A 12,982-nucleotide genomic window follows, 5' to 3' on the forward strand; every position below is an offset into this window, starting at 1 on the left:
GACAGGGCAGCATGTAGAATCATACTAACATAATCATAAGACTTTAAACAAACAAACAAAAATATACATATTTTGGGGGGCAAGCATACCTCCTCACCCCCATCCCCGTATACCTCCCCTTAGGGCCCGTTTTTTTTTACCATGAACAAACATGTACACCACAAACGTGTACACCACAGGTGGTGAAGGTTGTGGTGAAGTATCATCAAAATTGTGTGTGTAGTTTCAGAGGAAAAACCAAATTCCTATTTTCGGGGGTCAAAGCTGGAGCCCGAAAGCCAGATAGGGATGGGCCCCCTTAGACCCCGTTTTTTTTTTTGTTTTTTTTCAATAATGTCTTGAACAAACTTTCGGTACAACACAACAAATATCATTTGTGCCAAGTTTGGTCACAATCCCATCAGCGGTTTTGGAGAAGTTTCAAGTGTTTACAGACTGACGGACGGACGGACGACGCACCATCGCATAATCTCCCCTGAACCTCGTTCCACGTGAGCTAAAGACAATTAATTTTATTATTCCCTGCATTTGTGCCACCATACACCACCCAGTTCTTCTTCAAACTCATGAGAAACTATTTATTTAAACTTGGAAAAAAATTAGAGAAACCATCTGCTTCTGAAAAATTCCTCTTATCTTCTTTAAACTCACCCGCCACCTGTCTATGTTGTGGTCGGCGATGACGTGCAGTGCCTCAGGCGGTGCTTCTCCTGCTATAAATGTCTTATTTCCCCCTTTTTGTACGATCTGCTTTCATCATATGAATATAGTTATACTTATTATACCAATAATAAATAAACGTGTAAAACAACCAACGTTGAATGCCAAAGCCACTTGGTTTCCATGGTGATATGGTGGCTCGCGTCTCCATAGGGACATCTCTGGAATTGGAAGAAAAAATAAATTGGAGGATGAAAGTAACAGGTGAAGCACGATGTCGGAGAGGTATGCACACGTGCCTTAAGGTGTCTAGCCATGGTTTGAATCCGGACCGAGTTATAAAATCTCATCCTGGTGTTTCACAGGTGCAGATTGACTCATCAATGTGTGTGACGTCACGTTAAACTGTGCGTGACATCTGCAGGATTTTTATCCCTCCTCCTCATCCTCCTCAATCTCACACATCGCTCTCGTCTTCTCCCCTCCAAGTTGTTGGTGGTGAAGTGAATAAATAAATAATATAAGTTGTTTGTTGTGAAGTGAAGTAAATAAATAAATAATATAAGTTGTTGGTTGTGAAGTGAATAAATAAATAATATAAGTTGTTGGAAGTGAAGTGAATAAATAAATAATATAAGTTGTTGGAAGTGAAGTGAATAAATAAATACTATAAGTTGTTGGAAGTGAAGTGAATAAATAAATAATATAAGTTGTTGGAAGTGAAGTAAATAAATAATTTAAGTTGTTGGAAGTGAAGTGAATGAATAAATAATATAAGTTGTTGGAAGTGAAGTGAATAAATAAATAATAGAAGGTGTCGCTGGTCAAGTGAAGTAAATAAATAAAAACAACTGTTGTCATAAAAGTTTTTGTGATAAATGTGATTCCCAAAGTTTATAAAAAGATAAATGTGTTTGTTTCTGTCCATTTGTCTAACAATGTCCGCGACCCCGTGTCGTGTCCGCAGATGGACGGACCCCGAGTCTGGACCCAAACTCTGCACATCGATTGATCGACATCTCCCGGAGCCTCAGGACGGCGACTCTAACCGTGTTCGAGAATCAGTACCCGAAACATCCTGATCGGTTTGATTTTCACACACAAGTTGTTTCCTCTGAGAGTTTCTCCTCGAGTCGTCATTACTGGGAGGTCGATGTGAGGTCGAGTTGTTTCTGCAGAATCGGGATCTGTTTAAACTCCATGGAGAGGAAACGGAGAGGTAGAGGTTGCAAGTTGGGAAGGAATCCCGAGTCTTGGTGTTTAGAGAAACGTGATAACGAATACTCCGCACTTCACAATGATCAATGTAACGACCTGTCCGTGCCGCGGGATCCTGAACGGTTTGGGTTCTTCTTGGATTGCGAGGCGGGAGAGTTGACGTGTTTCGGGGACTCGCGGGTCCTGCACGTGTTCAGGGGGAACTTCATGGACCCAGTTAAACCCGCCATTGGGGTTTGGGATGATGGTGATTCCGTTCATTTTGTACGTTTAGTGAAATAAACTTTCATCACGAACTGATCCCGTTATTTTGGGTTCAAATCAATAAAATCATTTACCTGTTCATGACGATGTGATAACTGATTAATGTTTATATTATAATAAAGTTCATATAATTTAATAAGTTTATTGTTTATCTTATTTGGTGTGAAATGAACTTTAACCTGAACTATTCACTCTCCTCATGATACAATGCGGCTTCTTCTTCTTCAAATGTGCGTTTCATTCAAACATTACTTTTAAACCAATGTGAAGATTTATTCTATCGATAACAGGTGCAATCAATGTGAAGATCTATTATATCGATCACAGGTGCAATCAATGTGAAGATCTATTTTATCGATCACAGGTACCACCAATGTGAAGATCTATTTTATCGATCACAGGTACAACCAATGTGAATATATATTCTATCGATCACAGGTACAGCCAATGTGAAGATCTATTCTATCGATCACAGGTTCAATCAATGTGAATATATATTCTATCGATCAGAGGCGCAATCGATGTGAAGATCTATTCTATCGATCACAGGTACAATCAATGTGAAGATCTATTCTATCGATCACAGGTTCAATCAATGTGAATATATATTCTATCGATCAGAGGCGCAATCGATGTGAAGATCTATTCTATCGATCACAGGTACAACCAATGTGAAGATCTCATCTATCGATCACACGTACAACCAATGTGAAGATCTATTCTATCGATCAGAGCTAAGTAGAGGAAAAATGTTGTTCCTGGACCACCCTCATTTCTCCATTCACTTACATGTAAATTTTCATTTCACCCTCACTTTTCTTCATTTCCCCTTAACACCTCTATTCCTACTCCCTTGGTCTTATGGACCTTTTACTCAATATCATTGATTATTACTCAAACAATGATCCGACAAATATTTGTTTATGCGTAGGAAATAATTTAATTCTCTTACAACTTCCATCACCATCTAATAAATTAACAAAGAAGATGTTTGAGTTTGGTTCTTTATCAAGACATTTTAACTGAGCTAAGATAAAATGATAAACCTCCCTCAATGTTCTTGTTTGAGCGCCTCCAGTGCCACACACCATTTTAAAATTAAAGCATATATTTTCCTGACAACCATCAAAATTTTCCGTCCACTCAAAAATATTTCCATCTTTTTCACCCAACTCACCGGTATTTAAATTAATTCTCTTATTTGTTTTGTGAACTTTTTTACCAGTTGCCTTTTCAATAAGACTTATTTGATCTTTTTCACATTCGTTATGTTTTCCATGAATATACCAAGGTTGATTACACCTCCACTCTTTAGTCTGGTTAGTACTTGGTTCTATCATTTATATAATAGTAAAAAAGGCGGCGGTAGCCCGTTAAAATCCCTAAACCCCCTTTTTAACTTATCACTTATATATATTTTAACACTTATAACCATAAGGGAGTCTATGAATTCCATTTTCTAAAATAAACCTCTTATCATCAAAAGCCCCCAATGCTTTCTTATTCACCTCTTCTGAATATAATTGATGTTCATAACTTCTTATTGAATTAATCTTTCTAAACTCTTCTTTCTTTGTTGTTAAACAATTATAATAATTTTCAAAGTTTATTGTTTCATTAATAACATTTTTCTTTACACCTTTTAACTTCTTATCAGTCTTTTCAACGTTATTACCTTCGCAAAAGCGGAAGGTTATGTTTTGATCGCTGTGTATTTATTTGTATGTCTGTGTGTGTGTGTGTGTGTGTGTATGTTATTCGCATAACTCAAAAAGTATTCAACCGAATTGCATGAAATTTGGTGGGATGATTGGTTATTATACGGGACACATTTGATTAGATTTTGGGAGCAATCGGGTCAAAGGTCAAGGTCAAGGTCACGAAAAGGTCAAAATCGTATTTTTTTTTGTCATAACTCGGTCAATTCTTATCCGATTTGCATGAAATCAGCACCAAACTGTTCACTGTTCTGTTCCCTACACTCCCATGCCAAGTACAGAACAGTAGCTGCGGCGAAGGTATGCGCTCTACCGAGTGCCCGTTCTAGTTCACAATGTATTTATAAGCATAAGCCTTAGACCTCAATCCCACAAATTCACTCATAACATATACTCCTAATTCATCCTTGAACTTTCCAATCACCTTTTTATTTTTAGAAGAGAACAACTCACTCTCTGGACTGTAATTACTAGTGTCATAGATATTAATGTCGTTTTTCATGTCTGAATAAACATCATCAGTATTAATTTTCAAAATAATACTATCTGTATCCATATAAAGTAGATTAACATCATTTTGATATTTCTTCCTCAAGTTATTGTAAAAGTAATCATACATCAAGGACTTTGATAAATCAAGTATTGAGGTAGCAATGTAAATAGGTTTGTCCATCTCAACGCTTTCTCTCATCAAATGTATCGCACAAAAGTTTGCCGTAAAAACTTCTACTCTCGAGAAGCTTAGTCTGTTTGATGCTTGTTTCCATGATGTTGATAGACGAATGTTTTGCCTCTTTCTAACATTCTCCATCGTTTTTCCAAATACAGCATTATTCATCAACTTACAAAAGTCTTTCTCAAAATCATTCTTTGATTCAATCCTGCGTTGTGTGTTAAAATCAATGTACTCTTACAACCAACGACTGATTAAACATGAGAATCATATGTATCTTTTCATACATTAATGTAATGTAATCATACATTAATGACTTTGATAAATCAAGAATTGATGTTCCAATATAAATAGGTTTGTCCATTTCAATACTCTCTTTAACCAAATGGATCGCATAAAAGTTCTCAGTAAAGACCTCGGCTCTTATAAAAACTCGGTCTATTAATTAATTTTGATGCTTGTTCCCAAGATGTTGATAGTCTGATATTTTGTCTTTTCCTCACATTCTCCATGGTCTTACCAAAGACCGCATTATTCATCAAATTATAAAAGTCTTTCTCAAAATCTGTTTTTGACTCTGTTCTTCTTTGTGTATTAAAATCAATGTCCCCCTTTAACCAATGCCTTAGATTGAACTTTAGGACCCTATGGATCTTCTCTACTCTTGGACCTTTTGATAAATATTGTCGCAAATTTCTTTGGTGTAGAACATAATTTTTCTTGTTATATAATGTAGTAAGTAATTTTTCTGTTGATTCACCTTTTATATCAAACGATTGTTGATAATCACTCAAACATTCTTTCTTTGGACTTTCTTTCTCACAAGCCAATGGAAGATCTTTATGTTTATTATGAAGTTCTTCGGGATATTTAACATCAACCTCAAAATAATAACCGACCTTTGAATCATCCAATTCTTTTTGTGTAGAGATACATACATCTTGTAAAACCTTTTTGTAGTCTTTTTCCTTTACCCATCTAAGTTTTCCATAAGGAAGAGCCTGAGACATTGCCCAGCCATACAGGTTGTTCGCACCATAGTACATTAAGTAAGAACTCTCTTTCGTTGAATCATAATTCGGAAGATATTTGTAATTTGCTTTTGCGTATCTGCTCGAGCAGACTTGGGAAATTCCTCCTCTTTTAGCCCTTTCAATCATCAAAAGCATATCAACATAGGTTATCAAATCCAAAGCTTGTTTTGTCATTTTCAACATCGCGCTCCAGGCCAATCCAGGCGCTGTATAATAGTGAACAGGATCCAATCCATATCCAGCATGACAAACAGATCTAAAAACCTCAAACACATCAGCGAACAAAAGCACATCAGTTTTGAGATACAAATTGTGATACTCACCAAGATTCTTGATGTTATAGTTTTCCCAAACATTTTGTGCATGTACATAATCTTTATCAGATATATGACTATTATTTAATTTATTATCGAAATTTTCCTTTGAAGGAAGTTGTGTTTTATTGAGTCTCTCAAATGAGTCGATATAATCATGGGGGTAAATTCCCTTTTGTTTTAGTAAATCTTTATCTGAAAAATACTCAGAAAGACATGGGAACTCTTTTAGATTTTGAACCAAGTTAGCCAATGGACTTGCCATGAATTTAAATGTATCAAGAAATCTGATATGAGTAATAGGAGATGTGTGAATTGTTTTTGTGAATGAAATGTATTTCTGATCCGTGTTTGGAATTGCTGAGATACTTACAGAAGTCTTTGAGAGTTCCTTGATAAATAGATGTGTATCATAATGAGCGTTGTTATGAAGAAAGACAGGAATGAAAGAGGGGAGTTGTTTTCGGCTTTTTCGGAGATTTCTTGTTGGTAGTTTGGTAGTTGGTAGTTGGTAGAATCTGGAGATTCCAGAAACGGAGATTTCGGCAGTTTAACCATCAGAGGGTTGCTGGCAGATCTTGTGCGACCTGTAGGAATATTTGGGGGACAGAGCACAGAGAGAGCTGGGGGTGCAAGGCCGGAGAGGAGTCGGTAGAAGACAGAAAGACCACCTACCTGCCTGCGGTGAGTGAGTGAAAGGCCCTCAGAGATAGCTTCATCGCGGGAGATTCCAATAATTCTGAAAGCTTTGGTTTCAACAGCGTGAAGCCGAGCTAGGTGTGAGGCAGGAGCACCGGCCCATAGGGGAGAACAGTATTCCATTGAGCTGCAGATGAAAGCCTTGTATGTGGTGAGGAGCTCAGGTGTGCCGAGGTAGGACTTCGCACGACGGAGGATGCCCAGTCGGCGACTGGCTTTGGAGGCCAGCTTGGAAATGTGGTTTTCCCAAGAAAGATCATGGCAGATAGTGAGACCCAAAATCTTGAGCGACAGAACTTCTTGGAGAGGATTGTTGAGAAAGTAGATGGGAGGGTTGTCCAGTCGATCTTTTCGGAGAGACATAGTAAGAGTGTGAGATTTGTCAGGATTGAAAGACATGTTCCACTTGTTTGACCAGTCTGTGATTTTGTCCAGGTCTTCAGAGAGTGAGGAGGCAGCAGACTGCCGATCTGAGGGAAGAGGAATGGAGCGGCAGAGAGTGGAGTCATCAGCAAAGAGATAGAGAGGATTTTCGAGAGAGTCAGAGAGATCATTGATGAAGACCAGAAAAAGCACGGGGCCCAGAACACTGCCTTGGGGAACTCCAGCCTGAACAGGAAGAGGAGATGAGAGAAACCCATTCAGGGCCACACGTTGACGACGACTAGAGAGGAAGTCCGCCAGCCATGCGTGGAGATTTCCATGGATACCAAAGGAGGAGAGTTTGGTGAGCAGAGCGGGGTGCCAGACCGTGTCGAAGGCACGTGATATGTCGAGGGAGACAGCTCTAATTTCCTGTTTGGCATTGAGGACCTCCATCCATTGTTGAGACAGCAGAAGCAGCATGTCCAGAGTAGAGTGACCTGGTCTGAAACCAAATTGATGATCAGAGATCAAGCCATTGGAGAAGAGGAAAGATTTCATATCAGAAGCAATGATGGATTCCATGACTTTGCTGATAATTGGGAGAAGGCTGATTGGTCTGTAGTTGCTAGGATCTGTTTTTGCACCTTTTTTGTGCAAAGCGGTGATGTTGGCTGATTTCCAAGCAGATGGCAGTTGACCTTGAGCAAAAGAGAGGGTGAAGAGAACAGAGAGAGGGTGAGATAGAGCAGCAGAGCAGGATTTTAGGACCCGTGGGCTGATGCCGTCGGGTCCAGTTGCAGAATCAGAGTCGAGGGTTGACAGAAACTTTTCCACCTTGTCAGGAGGAAAGGACACGGAGTCCAGGAGCAGCAGGGTACGACTGGGTATGGTGGGTACAGAGAGGGATGGGTTTGGGACACAAGATTTAGAGGCAAACACAGAGTTGAGGCATTCAGCTTTTTCACGTGCGGAGTCAGCTGTGTAGCCGTTTGAGGTAAGGGAGGGGATGGAGGGGGAACAAACACCAGAAACGGATTTGACCAGACGCCACCAGGATTTGGAAGAGGGAGACAGATAAGAGAGTTCGGTCTTGAGAACGGAGAGATATTGTTTCCTGGCTCTCCTGAGGGTGGACACACACTTGTTTCGGGCTTTGTGAAAGGAAATGAGATTTCCTTCCGTTGGATTTGCTTTCCAGGAGACGAAGGCAAGTTGTTTCTGGGCAACAGCCTCACCACAAGATTCCGTGTACCATGGACGGGAGGAAGGGTATGACAACTGAAGACGAGATGGGATAAATCTGTGCATGAGAGAGAGCAATTTACTTTGGAAGAATTCCCAGGATGAGTTGATGTCAGAGGTGGTAGAGATGGGAGACCAGTCCAGATGATTGATGGCTGCTTGAAGACCGTGCCAGTTGGCCTGAGTGAATTGCCAGACTCGTCGACGCTGAGCAGGCTCCCTGAGGATGGTCAGAGAGATGTCCACTTTAACAAGGACATGATCAGATGATCCGATCGGAGCAGAAGAAGAGCAGCAGACATTTTCAGGGAAGTTAGGCATAACCAAGTCCAGAAGAGAAGATGTTCCGTTGACTGAGATCCGGGTTGGGAAATTGACAGATTGTGTCAGTCCCAGTGAGTCGCAGAAGTCCTTTGCTGAGGAGCCATGGCTGGTGAGAGAGGTACCCACACCCAGCCAACTGGCATGATGACAGTTGAAATCACCACATATGAGGAAGAGAGAGTTGGGATGAGTGGATAGAAGTTGGTCCATATCATCAGACAGCGAGATGTAGATGGAGTCATCACTGTTTGGTGGACGGTACAACACACATATGAACAAGAGGTGGGAGCGAAGGGGAAGCCGTAGCCAGAGGTATTCCTGGGGGTGAGGTGGAGAGAGTGCAGTGCAGGGCGAGTGAGGAAGAGAGTTTTTGATAAAGATAGCAACCCCGCCTCCAGGACGAGGCTCAGGTCTATCATACCGGAGGAGGGAGTAGCCCGGGAGAGATACTATGGAATCAGAGACATCATAAAGGAGGAAAGTTTCTGTTAAGCAGATCACGTCTGGTTTGACAGAAGCAACCTGTATGGAGAGATCAGTTAAGTTTGAACGAAGGCCCCGGATGTTTGAGGTCCATACCGTTAATGAAGAGGAAGGGGGAGCATCAGATACAGAACAGGGGGGAGGAGGGGTAGGGTAAGATGTGGAAGAGGTGGAAGAGGTAGGGAGAGCTGTTGAAGGTGTGTCAGAGATTTCAGAATAGCTCGGAGAAAGGGAAGGATGGGGCGGACAAAAGGTTTGATGGTGATTGGGTGAGCCACAATGAGGTGTTATTTGAGGAGGGGGAAGAGCGAGGCAGAAGGTTGGGGGAGATGGAGGTGAGAGTTTGAAGGGGGAAGAAGCGGGGAGGACGCTTTGAGGAGGGGGAGTGAGAGGGGGGAAATTGAGAAGCAATGAGGGTGGGGAGATTTGAAGGGGAGGGGTGAGGCAGGAGTCTAGGAGGGGAGGGGCGAGGGGGCGTCTTGGCGGGGAGGGGTGAGGGGGTAGTTTAGGAGGGAGGGGGCAAGGGGGGAGATTTGAAAGGGATGGGTGATGGGGAAGATTTGGAGGGGAGGGGTGATGGGGAAGATTTGGAGGGGAGGGATTATGGGGAAGATTTGGAGGGGAGGGGTGAGATTGGATTTTTGAAAGTGTACGATTTATGGGAAACGAACATTTATTGCAAAATGAGTTTCTTGAGACCTTCGAGTTAAAAATATGTTTAAGGACGCTGGATGGAGGATGGAGTGCAGGAGAGTTTAGGGAATGTAGAAAAAAGGCACTATAGGAGATGGATATTTTTTTTGGGATGAATTGATTTGGTGAGCAAGTCGAAAGCAGCCTTTTAAAGAAGAAGAAGAAAAAGGTGTTATAAAATATGACGGAATACATAACTTGAGGGGAAAGTGTAAACATTGAAGGTTAATGAGTGAAAACTATCTGGGGAAATGGGGGAGAAACACGTGGTCGAAGAACGAACGAACGAATAAGAATGAATAAACGAATGAGAACAGAGAAGGAAATGTTTTTTTTTCTTGTTTTTTTTTTTTGAGTTGAGATTTACACAAGGAAGTAGGCTATGGGTAAAAAGACTGGGAATACAGAGAACGAAAGTTATTGGATCACAAACGACGGACCACTGAGAGAAAAACAAAGCCTCAAAGTTGTACAGTGCACACTGTACAAGGCCTTGCTCGCGACACGGCAAACAGACGATCAATTTATAAAAGATAAACACCGAGAAACAACCAAAGTTGCACACAATAACTTCACACACCGAAAGATAAATACAGTTTCGACAAAATACAATTGTGAACAGACTTAACTTCGAAAAACGTGGAGACCGTGTGGAGCTTCGAAAATCCCTGCCGCCGTCTCCAAGATCTCGCGAGATCTCCATCTCGCGAGATGCGTATCATAATGAGTGTTGTTATGAAGAAAGACAGGATTGAAAGAGGGGAGTTTATAATTAATATCACAACTTTGATGAGCCGGACCTCTATATTTACCAGTGAGATGACAGTGATCTCTAACCTTTAGGCCTTCACCATTTTTTTCCTCACAAATATGACAGATATTGTTTTTTCTAAATTCCCTTTTCTCTTCACTCGTCAAGGACATTGGTTTATTGGTTTTTCTCATTATCTTGGTTAATCAAATACAGTCTTTTTCTAGTCATTTCACAAACTCCTCTGGGGCATTTGAGCCTCTATACTCCTCTAACTTGTTATATTCATCACCAACGGATGATTTGATATAATAACAAAAACCACAAGGAGTATGTTTTTGATATTTATTTGTGTATGATTGTTTTGGATCTGGAAAAGCAGTATCTATTTTTTCTAGAATACTTTCAAAATCAGCATATATTACAAACGGATGTTTCATCATTTTCTTTTCATCTTTGAATGTGATCTTTGAGCCTTCTTTTGGCATATTGATTACCGTTGATTTATGATCACCACAATAATTTGAATGTTTATCTAATCTTTCTTGTGAATTGAAGAAGTTAAGACAATGCATACAAATATATATTTTATTTGTTCTTTTACATACTTGTGGTTTTATTAATTTTGTAATATCTTTGATGTATGTATAATGTGAATTTTTCTCTGAATTAAAATATAGAAGACTAATATGAGTTTGATCTTTTCTTATAATTTTCAGAAAGTTTTAAAACCAGAATGTTGTTTGTTTCTGTTAGACCATAAACATTAACTGATAAATTATTAATCTTTTCAAATTTAGGAATATCATTTAATGTCATTGGAAAATTTAGATCTTTTGTATTCAACGTATTCTCATATTTTTTCTAATGAGATACTGTTTCAACATGACTATCTTGTGGATGTAGATGTGTTAGAATAGACCAGAGAAAACATTTATTGTCTTTATTTTTGATATTGATAACTGCTTTTCTATTTTTGATAACACTAGGTAAATCAATGTCAGAAGAAACTTTTCGAGGATCTGATTTAAGAATATGAATGTCAATGAAAATAATTTTTCCTATATTGAATCCACTTCCTACGATTGAATTATCCACATCTTGCTCTTGTTTAATAAGTTCATCATAGACTCCCATTGTTTTAAAATCTTGATATGAAGATATAAAGTGTGGCTCAGTTCTCATGTATGGTGTATCTATAACTCCTCCATCTTTTGACATTTCTAATTTTACTCCCAAAAAAATTTAAGTGGTTTCATTTCTTTTAGTGTTTTTTCAATCAACGTTTGAACAGCAGGTTTGACTATTTCTACAGCATCAACTATAGACTTTGGTTCGGGAGGTTTGAAGTTAAAGACTCTTATTTTAATATGTCCTTTGAAAGCACCATCAGTTTTTAGTTGTGATAAAATTTGATAAATGCAGATTTGTTTTAAGATGTATTTCGAAGCCTTTCTTGAGGATATTTGTTTCCTTCTGAATATGAGCGAGGAGGTGAAGTAGATTAAATGTGTGTTTGTTAGTTTTAAGGTGTCTTTTGTATTGTTTATATTCTTGTTCACAAACGTCGCAATAAACCATATTTATATAGCAAAATTATACTTGAAGTAAAACACCTTTTTAGAGGCTTTTTTGAAGATGAAACTGTGCTTAAAGTAAAACACTTATAGAAGAAACTGCCTTTTTACAGGCTTTTTATATATGAAACTATACTTAAAGTAAAACACCTTTTTTTGATAGGTATAGAAGAAACTATACTTAAAGTACTTTTTAATCACTAAACTCAACACTAAAATCATCATCATCACGATCACAAAATTTAACAATAAAATCATCATCAATAAAGCTACCATCACAAAACTCAACAATAAAATCATCATCAATAAAGCTACTCTCATAACTATCATTTGAACACACTGAAACACTATCACTCAATGAATCATTATCACCCAATGAAATAGTAAAATCTTCCGAGTCCATTGAAATACTATCACTCAATGAATCACTACCACACAATGAAATAGTAAAATCTTCACTATCGTATTGACTCATATTTAATTAGCAGGAAAAACCTTTCCATCTATATCAATATACTTTCATTAACGGCTTCAATCTTTACATTTTTAATATCAAAAGTTATCTTTAAATAATCTCTATCATAGAACGAAATTACATTTCACCAGAAATATTAACATCATTCATTTTACTTAGATCTACATCCTTTGGATTATTAAAGTAAATACAAATTTCTCCACGAGTATTGTTGATGGTCTTATCATTTATTTTAAAAGCCCTACTCATATCGCGTCCGATCACTTTTTCAAGCTTTGAATAAATTGCCAGGAGTGGAGGAGAAACTTTTGTTCGATTTACTTTAATAGATGTCTTTCCAGGCATAGTTAGAGCTCTTCCTTTAAATGAAATAGAGGGGCTCATGTTATTTTCCATAATAGTCAGGTTCACAATGTAATTTCGTTGGAATTTTTGGGGGATTTGGAAAACTATATATTTTTGGAAACTATATTGTATAGTCAGTCAGAAAA

General features: G+C 38.7%; 1 protein-coding gene and 2 long non-coding RNA genes across 4 annotated transcripts in view; 2 read left to right on the top strand and 1 right to left on the bottom strand.

The window, feature by feature from the left end:
* LOC144889585 (E3 ubiquitin/ISG15 ligase TRIM25-like) overlaps positions 1-2,281 on the top strand; it is a 36,253-nt gene extending 33,972 nt beyond the window's left edge. For both annotated transcript variants that reach the window (XM_078770381.1, XM_078770382.1), the window contains exon 8: positions 1,628-2,281. In XM_078770381.1, the coding sequence (XP_078626507.1) occupies positions 1,628-2,160 (533 nt within the window). In that variant the 3' untranslated portion in view covers positions 2,161-2,281. The remainder of the gene's footprint in view (positions 1-1,627) is intronic.
* Positions 1-12,982, bottom strand: part of LOC144889588 (uncharacterized) — a 148,330-nt gene that overhangs the window by 58,081 nt on the left and 77,267 nt on the right. The gene's annotated exons all lie outside the window — the stretch shown is intronic.
* Positions 4,191-11,127, top strand: LOC144889589 (uncharacterized). The gene is made up of 2 exons (XR_013621900.1): positions 4,191-6,286; positions 10,400-11,127. It is a non-coding gene; the product is annotated as an uncharacterized LOC144889589 (long non-coding RNA).

This window comes from Myxine glutinosa, chromosome 1, assembly GCF_964187855.1.
Source record: "Myxine glutinosa chromosome 1, kmMyxGlut1.1, whole genome shotgun sequence".
Classification (NCBI taxonomy): Eukaryota; Metazoa; Chordata; class Myxini; order Myxiniformes; family Myxinidae; genus Myxine; species Myxine glutinosa.